Raw genomic sequence first — 11,450 nt, forward strand, 5'->3', positions numbered from 1 at the left:
TCTATCGAGATTCGATTGGGCGACTTTTAGTCGTCTTGCTCCTAATGCTGCTCCAGAAGGTTTACCCTGTCCTGGTTTTCTTTGGCAGCTTCTAAGTCGTGGAGATCCCTGCTCCCTTTAGTACGGGCTTCACTAGCACCGTCTACTTGGCGCTCCTACATGAGCTTGTGGGACGAATGGGAACGTTTCTGTCATCATCGGGATTTGGAAGCTGTGGAGGCATCTCAGGCTACACTGTGTGACTGGCTGGTGAGTCTCAGGCAGTCAGGGGTTCGGCATGGGGGTATTCACTCGCAGCAAGCGGCATTGTCATTCTTCTTTCGCACCATGGGCATGCCTGACCCGACTAGCGCTTTCTTTGTGCGGCAGGTAGTTAAAGGGTGGGGAAGATCGCAGCCCCAGCATAAAGACCCATTACCCTTGCTCGGCTTGAGCGGCTGGTTGAGGCTTTAGGGCAGGTTTGTGCTACGCAATACGAGTTTTCACTGTTTCGTGCAGCCTTTGTCCTGGCTTATTCTGCAGCCCTTAGGGTAGGCGAATTAGTATCCCCCACCAAGCCGCAAATTGACAAGGGTCTGTTGGCTGATCATTTAAGATTTGCAGCAGATTCCCTGTTGTTATATCTGCCACGCTCAAAGACTGATCAGCAGGGAAAAGGGGTGTGGATTTCTATGCCCAAAACATCGGGGTCATGCTGCCCAGTATTAGCCCTTTCACACTTTTGGGAGATGAGACCAGCCAACCCGGGGTCCCTATTAATACATGCTAATGGGTACACTTAATCCATCTACCAGTTTCGCAAAGTTTTAGCAAAGGCAGTGGCAGCTGCTAGTTTAGACGGAACTAGGATAGCTTCCCATTCTTTTCGTATAGGGGCTGCGACTAATGCTGCAATGACAGGTTCCTCGGCGGAAGCCATACGACATGTGGGTAGATGGCGTTCGAATAGAGGTTATGATCGCCCAGTCGTTTAATTTTTCCCATCGTTTTTTCTGTGTTGTTTACATTGTTTGTCATTGCAGGAACTTCCCAGGGAGCCAAGAGAGTGTAGATTGTCAGGCACTCGTATGTGCATTGGGCATGCATCTGCTGTTTATCCCTCCCCGGGGGTCAATCACTGGGTTTCCCTTCACATAAGGCATCGATTAGATGGCTAGGGGAGAGGGGCATGTGTTGACCTAGGTTAGCCCCCCTTATTTCTGAGGCCCTGGTACGCTGGGGTATGCCTCATATATTGATTATTCACCTGGGTGGTAACGATGTGGGCGCCATTCCGGTGTTGGAATTGACCAAAATCATGCAGGCCGGGATTGCATGGATTAAGACCAGAATCCCGAATATTATAATCGGGTGGTCTAACATTATTCCCAGACTGGAATGGCGCACATGGCCAGTCATAGCGCAGCCTATCGAGTGAAGAAAAAGATCAATGCCTCAGTAGGCAAGACCGTCACAGGAGTAGGAGGCTTCGTGGTTAAACACGACTCCATTACGGCCGATAAGCAGCATTTCTATAGAAGGGATAGGGTTCACCTGCAGAACATAGCCCTAGATATCTTTATTGAGTATATTAGAAAATCTATAGTAACCCGCCTATAAGCAGGTTATGGTTTGTTAGGGTGGCGGCAAGGGTAGCATTCTTTATGCTATCTTGTGGCGGGAGGTAGTGGCCCTGTTGTGTAGGGAATGGCGCAAAAGGGGTGAGCGATGACCAGTCTAAAAGTGGGAGGGGCGGACAACCCCAAGTGCCTGTGGTGTGCCCCTCCTTCCCCTTGCGGGTGGGTCACAAGAGCTTGACACCTCTCAGTAGCGTTTCCTTGAGCAGAGAGCCTCTCTGCTGCAGTTTCCGTTTTGGGCCGCTTACCTCCAGCAGCGCTGGGTTATGTTTTTAGGGATAAGTGCTTGCCGCCATCTTGTCAGGTTAGGAAATGTCCAGAAGAAGACCCAAACTTAAACAACACCCTTGCACTCTGAGTTTAATCCAGGACGTGACCCCACGACAACCTCCAAAAAACAATGTACTCACAATATGGAGCAGGGTTAGCCTGTGCCAAAGTAATTCAAGATATCAGCCAGATAGACTTCTGAATAAGGAACTGGTTTCAGGAAATGTCTTCCACAGAATAAGGAGAGCAGGAATAGTCCACTTATACTCAGACAGAAGAAGGGTAAAACAGGAAACAGTTAATAATGCAGGAGTAGGTAATTTGTTATCAGGCAGTTTGAGGGTTAACACTGTGTAGACAGTCTTTGCAGAGTATGCAACAGGTAATCAGGCAGTTTGAGGGTTAACACTGTGTAGTCATAACTTGCAGAGTTAACAACATGTAATCAGGTAGTTTGAAGGTTAACACTCTGTTGTCAGAACTTGCAGAGATAGCAACAGGTAATCTGGAGGTTGAAGGCTAATCCAGCATAGTAAATCCTTGAAGAGATTGGCAACAGAAAAGCAGCAGTTATAGAGAATCCAAAGCGAATTCCTAACAGAAGCCACAAAGTTAAACAAACAAACGGGCACTGGAGAAACAGGAAGCCCGGAATAAAAAGCCTGGTTGTGACATCATCAGGAAGGGGTGGCTCAGACACCTGTCAATTAAGCACACAGAGAGGACTGCAGAGCTTCCCAGCAGCCGAGCGTGACAGGAAGTGATGTTTGACATCCTCACGGCGGGAGGTAGCGGCCCTGTTGCGTAGGGAATGGTGAAAAGGGGTGAGCGATGACCCGTCTAAAAGTGGGTGGGGCGGACGTCCCCAAGTGCATGTGGGGTGCCCCTCCTTCCCCTTGCGGGTGGGTCAGAAGAGCTCACACCCCTCAGTAGCGTTTCCTTGAGCAGAGAGCCTCTCCGCTGCAGTTTCTGTTTTGGTCCGCTTACCTCCAGCAGGGCTGGGTTATGTTTTTAGGGATAAGTGCTTGCCGCCATCTTGCCTGTTGGTTCAGTTTTTTCTGATGTTTCAGTTAAATAAATATTTTGACCCATGACGGTCAAAAATTTTACCCACACTCAGTTTCTGTGTCTTTTATTTATTATGTTAAGTTATAAATAAAATGTTAAATTAAGTTAAGCCTCTCTGCTGGTAACAACTGAAAGGCATTTAATCCCTTAGGTACACATATACTTTTTTAATGGGAAAGTTTAAATATATGATATTTGATTAGTTAAGGTTTACCATCACTTTAAGTCAAATTTTAACAATGTTTTAAATAGAATTGTTCATTATATCCTGAAATTTGAGAAGAGGGTGAGTTATATTATTTACCTATTTTTTGTCTAATCATTTTTATCATTTTTTATATTTAATTGTAAGCGCCTATATTATGAGAACTTCTTAGATATCTAAAGGTCTTAATTGTAATCAAGCAGAGCTACACATCGTCTCCTCCTGTGAGGGAAACTCAGTTGGTGGTGTATAGATAAGGAGGTAGATGAAGAGAAGGGGATTGTCACTCTTATTTTTTTTCCCTTTTGAAGTTTTATTAGAAGGCAGCTTATGTTAAAGGGACAGTCTAGTCCAAAATAAACTTTCATTATTCAGATAGGGCATGTCATTTTAAACAGCTTTCCAATTCTCTTTTATCACCAATTGTGCTTAGTTCGCGTGGTATTCTTAGTTGAAAGCTAAAGCTAGGAGGTAATATGCTAATTTCTTAGACATTGAAGGTCTCCTCTTTTTTTAATGCATTTTGACAGTTTTTCACCACTAGAGGATGTTAGTTCACGTGTGTCATATAGATAACACTGTGCTCACGCAAGTGTAGTTACCTAGGAGTCAGCACTGATTGGCTAAAATGCAAGTGTCAAAGGAACTGAAATAAGGGGACAGTTTGCAGACGCTTAGATGAAAGATAATCACAGAGGTAAAAAGTGTACTACTGTAACTGTGTTGGTTATGCAAAACTAGGGAATGGGTAATAAAGGGATTATCTATCTTTAAAGCAATAAAAATTCTAGCGTAGACTGTTTCTTCAAAACTGTGTCTCATAGGTAATATAAAAGCATAGTTGAATTAACCCTTTTATTCTAATCAGATATTTAAAATGGAGGTAGCTTAATATGTGTTATTTTATTTAGATTTTTCTATTTCATGTTAGCTCTCTGTTTAGTTTTGTTAGATCTTCTTAGATTTGTTTATTTGACGTTTTCCATTAAAATGTTGTGGTTAGATACACTGCCTTTTTCTTAAAGTCAATAAAAAAAAGTTTAAATAGAATTGTTCCTCCTGTCCTCAAACTGGACGAGACAAGTAGCTGTTTTATTTACCTGTTTTTTTAAGTTTTTTTCTTATCCCCTAGTATGTTTCGGTAATTTGTTTTATAAAGAGAACTTCCTGAAGATTTACAGGCCTTAATGGCAACAAAGCAGAGTTACACATTTGCTTTTCCTTGGTACGGATCTTTGGTATATGGGTTTTTATTTTTTGAATTTTTTTTTTTAACTTAATGTTTTTTACAGACCCCCAAGACTTACACTGTTGGAAAGGTTAGGTGATTACCTCTCCAACAGTGGGTCTTGGGCATCTGTAGCTGCTTAGATGCCTGTGACATCACCGCGCATCATGTGAAGACCCGGCAATGCCTGTCACTCTACAGGCACGCCAAGCAAACAAAGAAATGTTCCAGCCACCAGTAGTTTAAAAGCCCTTTATTCTCTCATAAGCTAGGGTCTTAAGCAAAAAATACAATGTTTCAGGCCTGCTATAGGCCCTTAGTCATGTATAGCCATATACATGACTAAGGGCCTATAGCAGGCCTGAAACGTTGTATTTTTTGCTTAAGACCCTAGCTTATGAGAGAATAAAGGTCTTTTAAACTACTGGTGGCTGGAACATTTCTTTGTTTGCTTGGAGTGTCTGCAGGACAAGGCAGATCCTGGGTTCCGTGCCCCACAAGCCACATACACTTTGGTGCTGTCTTCTGTATTTGCTTTAAAGAACTCTACAGGCACGATCGCCAGGATAGGAGCCATTAGGAGCCCCCAGATCTCCCTCAAGGTGGGAGAGTGCTCATGACAGCTCTGAGCCGTCATTAGCACCAGAGTGAGAAACTCTGTGACAGCTCAGAGCCGTCATTAGCACTCAAAGGGTTAATAAATCATTTAGGATTATAAGCTATTGTATTCATCTTCCTTTAGTCAACCACATTTTTTTTTATCAAACAATAAGTTTAATTATAAGCATGTGTATAAAAAAAGCCAAATTAGTAGATGGCATTAGCCTAGCAGAGCGACATGACTACGGAGGAGAATTGTTTTGGTGGTTGAGAGGTGCGGAGGTGGGGATTGTCAATGTGTTTTATTCCCCTATTAAGTTCTTTACAAGGCAGCTCATGGTCTGTAAAAGTCTAGCAATATTTTTTATTTCATGTTTTTTTTTTAACCTATCTAGAATGTATAAATTTGTAATTTTTGGTTGCCCCCCCTCCCCCACCATGTAGGTCTCTGTTTTAAGATAATAGATAATAAAAACCTATTTTATTTCACCTTCTTTTGTTATTAATCAGTAATTTGTATTGTGTTTACATTAGAAGAGCTGCCTAAATCTATTCTGGGCCCTAAAGGTAGCCAATCAGAATGACACATCCACTCTTTCTTTTAGGTGAATTAATTTGATGGTGAAGAGGTGTGAAGGTAGGCGAGGAAATTGTCAGTCTGGTTCCCATTCATGACTCCTTTAAAATAAGCTTTTGATATGTTAAAACAACAACTTTGAGGTGATGTTGAAGCATTGTTTAATAATGTTTTCATTTTAAACAGGGTTTAGGTCAGATCTACCTATTACATAGACCCCTTTCATTTATGTATACTCTGCAAATCCATGCTTGAATTTGCCCTCTCTCAGCTGTGTGCTTGATTGGTTGAGCATATTTCGAATACTAGACGGGGTATGTCTGCATTCCTTAACTCTATTTATTCTCTTTACCTGCTACAACTATCCTATCTTGCCTCCATTCTTCTCATCATAACATTTATTCTATTATGCAGCCTTTATCTGGCATAGCTCTGCTCACCCCCAGTTTGTTTGTCTTTCCCACAATTTAACATCTAACTTTCTCTCACTTCCCCTCTCACTCTCCCTGAAATGTGTTTATACTGAAGCATATTTTTGTTTCAGCTCGTCCAATTTTTAGTTTGTTTCTTCACTCATACTGGTTCTGAAATATGATCAATCATGGTCTTTCATTTAAATCAGTTGGACACTAATCCTCTCCATCATACATATTTTGGGCTCCATTTATGAAGCAGCGCATGCAGCTTCGGAGTCCCATCATTTCAGGTCTGCCTGAAACGGAAGTTAAGAAGCAGCCCCTGCTAGCGGATGATTGGCTGCCAGTAAGCAGGGGATTTAACAACAGTCTGGTGAAATGCTTGTGCAATGTTAAATGCCGACAGTGTATGATGTCAGCATTTAGCGAGGTTGAACATTTAGCTACAGCGAATCATGTCCGCTTGACTGTTGTTAAATCTATCTCTTCTTGTTTTCCCTATTTGTCCTGCATTACATGCCTACCTAGTCTAAACTTTGTAACTAATTTGGTTTGCCTAGTCATATAAAAAGCCCATGCTACATGCTAAATGAAATTAAATGCATTATAAGACGGAATATTGGGCATATTATGCTTAATTCCGCGAAACAACTTATAGCATCAGCCTGGAGATCTGATAGGGTCCCCACAATAGTTGAATGGAAAGAGAAGGTGAATAGAGCTCTGATAATGGAGAGGTATTATTATTTCAAAACTAATAAGATGACAATGTATAATGATATGCTGTTTTACTGGGAATCTTACAATGGTACAGGTAAATATTGATTTAATAATGTGAAACACAAGCATCACACTAACCAAGATGTTATACGCAAATGAACCACTCCTTTAACTAATTATTACATTGAGAATGGACATTAGTAACTATACTCCGCAGTAAGTAGTAAGTTGTAGTTGTTTTAATAAAGTTAATTTGTTATAGATTTTCTGATTATTTCTGTTGGGTAGCAAGCTTAAACCATTTGTGTACATTGAAGTATTAGCTGGATTGTTTTGTCTGGAAAAATCAGAAACTTTAACAAATAACAAAATCCAGGACTCCAGAATGAAGTTATATGAAATAGTCATGATGTCGACATTGAGTTTGGCATATTATGTGGATTTAGCTTTAACTTTCCAGACATTATGTAAGCACTTGGTTTTTGTATTGTATTATAATTTGTACTGTATGGAAAATTCAATAAAGAAATAATAAAGAAAAAAATAAATAAAAAGCCCATGCTTAAATTACCATACATTAATAAAATGCACATAAATAACAAAAGAAACAATATGGATGCAAATATTTATTGGAAATTAACATATCTACAACATTGTATTATACAATTTCTGGTGTGAGTCTCATTCATTAGTTAGGTGACATTGTTAATTTATATGAACATTGTGTGCTCTTATTCATGGGGCAGATTATTAGTTACACTTAAGAGATTCACAGGAGCATTCTGTATGAGCATCTACTGTCTCAAATAGATCTTCAGGCTTGTCTATCTTTGTTTGGCCTTCAAGAAAGTCTGTGGAAGCATCTGTAAATAAAATAAAAGAGTTTACGATGGGTGGAACTGGGTTTCACTTGTGTCAAACAATTTATTATTTTACATTCAGCCCTTTTTCATTTCAGTGCATAATTGCTGAAACATACTAATATACACATATCAAAAGTAGTTTAATATCTCTTTAATATGATAACACATAGAAGAAAATTATATTCATTACACAGCAGGAGGTATATTGCCTGTTATCTATAGGCTGTTTCTCTAAGCGCATTCTAATTTACTGACTATTCTTCTTATTTTACATTAATTCCCCTTGATTCATTTTTTAATGTCCTTTGAACAACCACAATCTGATGTAGCTATGATTTGGAGAGGACAAGACAAACTGTAATGTTGTCTTGGATTGGGTATACTCAAGGTTCCTGCAGGAATACAGATGAATGTATTAGTTCTCATAACACATTGCAATGTATAGGAGGACAACCTCAGTGTACTGAATAGGGCAAGTGAACCTTCATTTTAGATAGACATTAATAGACTAAATAATATAATCTATGGAAAATGGTATTAGTTTTCTTTTTCTGTTTATGAGATTTTCTGTAGGTAATTGTTATGATGTTTTCAACGTTTGTTGTCAAATGATCAAGAAATGGACAATTTGTAATAAATATAAACTTCTGCAAAGTCTCAAATTATATTTTTGAGAGCAAAATTGCACGAGCCTCTTTACAATCTTGTCATTTGTATAATCAGAACTAGACTGTTTTAATCTGATGATAATGTTACAAGTAATTATCCCAATCTGAATAAGTCATAAGTACAAATGTACTATATTAAGCTTAAAGGGACGGTGTACTCAGCAGTGGTGTATTTAGCTTTTTTCCTGTCCTAGGCCCCAGGAAATATTCTGCCCATGAACCCCCACCCCAATTATGTTGCTCTTTTTTGTGTCTCACATATTTCTCCCCACTGAACGCAAGAGCACCCCCTTTAAAAAACTAGGTTTAATTGATTGATAAATACATTAATAAATAGATATAATTTTTGAAGACCATACAAGTAGGAAACATTATGTGATCAAACTACCCCTCAAATGTGCAGGCTTCACCCATCCTGATTCCCTAGAACAGGCCTCATTGGCAACAGCCAAAATATGCTTCAGTATGCATCTTGGAAGGATTAATTGTATTCAAAGTTGTTACAAGAACAACTTTTCAAATGAGCTGTTTTGTCTCTCCCAATCCCACTGGGAGGTTGTTTTCTGTTCTACCTTATGTTTAAATAGATTTTATATAGCCAATATTCCAAGTTCCATTATAAGTGGTGCATTCATGGGTAAAATGGATCCCTGGAAAAATGTTACTACAATGTCCCTTTATATATTTGCTTTTCTTCCTAACCAATCATCATTTTACTGTGTCTATCACACCATTTAATTTAGCCCATCAGTCAATGCTTCCCAATGAGTTCACTTTACTAATTTTTCACTATTCTCTGTACTAGATCTTTACCTGCAGGCAGACAGTGGAAGCCAACTGATACCGGAGTCGTACTAACTGGTGAACATCCTTTTATACATCGCAGAACTGGTTGGACTGAATAACATTTAGATTCATATTCATCAATATCAACTGATTTCTCAAGTTTCACCATTGTGCGCTGCAGTTTACAGGCTGCAAAAAAACAAACAAACACATCAATAACATTGTTAGTTATTTACTTTATAGTCCAGCATATACACAGCTCCCAAGCATCCAGCATTTTTTTAGGATGGTTACATTTGGGAGCTCTTTTTTAATGCCCCCTTTGTCAATGTCCCGTTTTTTAGGGATATCTAGATCCCTCCCAGAAACCTCCTGACTCCTCCCATAAACTACCTACCCATGCCTACACACAACCTCCCAACCATGCCCCTGTACAGAAATACCAGCCCATGGGCCCCAGTGTTGCTTTCAGGTAGGTGACTTCTCTGCCATTACCTCCAGAACAAGCTTCTTCGGCTGGAATCCAAGAATGCAGAAAGCTTGCTTCATCTCTGGCAACATTACCATCTGGCATCTGGAACTCCTGTAAGTTCTCACTATCAGAATGACCACATATTCCACAGGTTCTTCCCTTCATCCATAAGGTGGTTCTAACCTGTAGACATATGAGGAATTAGTGCAATTTTCTATGCTGACAACACTAATATGTATCAAAGTACACAGGAGTCATCATTTTGGACTTATCTTCATATCTGCATATTACATTTTTGCATTACATAACATTAGATTTTTTTTAAAAATTCTTAAAACTACTACTGCTTGACTTGCAGCATTCTGGATTCCGCTGGGCCCTGCCACTGCCAGGGCGTTGCTCGGGCTTGATGTCATTTCTGCTGTGCTTGCAGGAACCTGTTGAGACAAAACAACTTGGGGGGTACTCTAGTATGCGCGAGGGGCAACAGTTGAAACACCCTCTCTCCCCTCCCCCAGCCTCCCCCCAACTGACATACCCAGCACATTAGCCAAAGCATTCCTGATAATTGCCTCCTGCGCAGCCCCCTCCCGGGCGTGACCACCAAACCCAGGCTGGGGCCTCGCAGTATCCCTCACACGTAGCGCTGCCTCAACAGCTCTCCTGATCATATCCTCATCCATTCCACTATGTGACTGGCCACCTCTAGGGATCTGCCCCCTGTCATACTGCGTATCATTCGGCACATCACTCGGTCTCACAACTCCCCCAGCCCTAAACTGAGAAGTTCCCTCATAGGCATGCGTTATCCCCGCAGCGACAGCCATGCCAAGGCCCTGATCCACCTGAGGAGAGCCCCCAGTAAAAGATTGGGCCAAGGCCAAGACTGCCGCCAAGGCCGCCGGCGGCAAGGCCGCAATCTGCCCAGCCAAGCTGACCCCTGCATCCGCTGGGGCCACCGGAACTACCAAATTGCCCTGACCACTCTCAGTTCCCATCATACAACCCCTCACCGTTGCGACAACCCTGCCGGGCTGCGGCCCTGGGTTGGAGGCTACCCTCTTAACCCCACTAATCTGGGCCTTCCCCTTAGGGCCTGTAACCCCTGAGGTTCCCCCAGCTTTTCCCTTTCCCTTGTTAAAACTCCTAGCAGGTGGGGATTTTTGGGGGGTGGGGGGTACCACATCTTCTGACTCAGGCTCCTGTCTTTGCTTTGCAGGTCCTTTTTTCCTCGCAGCCATCTCCACCACCTCCCTGTAACGCTTGGGAGGCACAGATCTTCTCTTGGATCTCTCCATGCTTCACTTCAAGAACCTTCAGCCAACTTCAGAAACCTTCTCCTTGAAGTCTGGAAACCGAAAGAGGCTGATCTCACTGTTGCAGGACCCTATAAAGGTAAGAAACAGACACCTCCTCTCCACTTGCAACATTGTAACAACACCATTTAGCATTACTCCAGACTTCAAGTTGGTAAACCCTTAATTTTGTTACAGGCCCACTAGAGGGCCCTCCACTACCATAAGGATGTGAGCAACCCATGACTGATGTTACTGGCAATTACTATAATACTGGTGGGATATGGTTGATCTGTTGGATGGCAATTACTGGAATTCAGGTGTAATGGCTTTGTGCGCAGGAAAATTATTAGAATGAAAAATAATTAATATTTAATAAAAAAAGAAGAAGATGGAGGGGAGGAAGAGAAACAGTGATGTAAGTCCATCTGAAGGAATTAGAAAAATTACTACGAAGAGACAGGTAAAGGGAAGAAAATATTTTCTTTTTTTATATCCTTTAATTTCACTATTTCAAGCCAAAACTATACCAACCTCTGCTGGCTTTAGAATGGAAGCAACTTCTTCTTAGCAACGCGCCGGGTAGGAGAAGTTAAAAATACAATATTGCTATGCAAGTTGTACTACACAACGTGCGTAGGAGATTCTAATTTAACTCCTCCTCCG

General features: G+C 41.1%; 1 protein-coding gene across 1 annotated transcript; it reads right to left on the reverse strand.

Annotated features, from left to right (window-relative positions):
• Positions 1 to 7,313: 7,313 nt before the first annotated feature.
• Positions 7,314 to 10,172, reverse strand: LOC128644164 (vitellogenin-A2-like). The gene is made up of 5 exons (XM_053696871.1): positions 10,062 to 10,172; positions 9,834 to 9,926; positions 9,513 to 9,672; positions 9,045 to 9,206; positions 7,314 to 7,563 (listed from the first exon to the last, which is right to left on the reverse strand). Exons 1-5 carry the CDS (start codon positions 10,170 to 10,172, stop codon positions 7,451 to 7,453), a joined length of 639 nt encoding a protein of 212 aa, XP_053552846.1. The 3' UTR covers positions 7,314 to 7,450.
• Positions 10,173 to 11,450: the final 1,278 nt, after the last annotated feature.

The sequence above is a fragment of the Bombina bombina genome, unplaced genomic scaffold (assembly GCF_027579735.1).
Source record: "Bombina bombina isolate aBomBom1 unplaced genomic scaffold, aBomBom1.pri scaffold_1735, whole genome shotgun sequence".
Lineage (NCBI taxonomy): Eukaryota > Metazoa > Chordata > Amphibia > Anura > Bombinatoridae > Bombina > Bombina bombina.

Coding starts and splice junctions, on each gene's coding strand:
- LOC128644164 (XM_053696871.1), bottom strand. CDS start 10,172: ATGGATGAGGATATGATCAGGAGAGCTGTTGAGGCAGCGCTACGTGTG. Junction 9,927..10,061: donor GGGAGGGGGCTGCGCAGGAG/GCAATTATCAGG, acceptor TTGTCTCAACAG/GTTCCTGCAAGCACAGCAGA. Junction 9,673..9,833: donor AGAATGCTGCAAGTCAAGCA/GTAGTAGTTTTA, acceptor ATATGTCTACAG/GTTAGAACCACCTTATGGAT.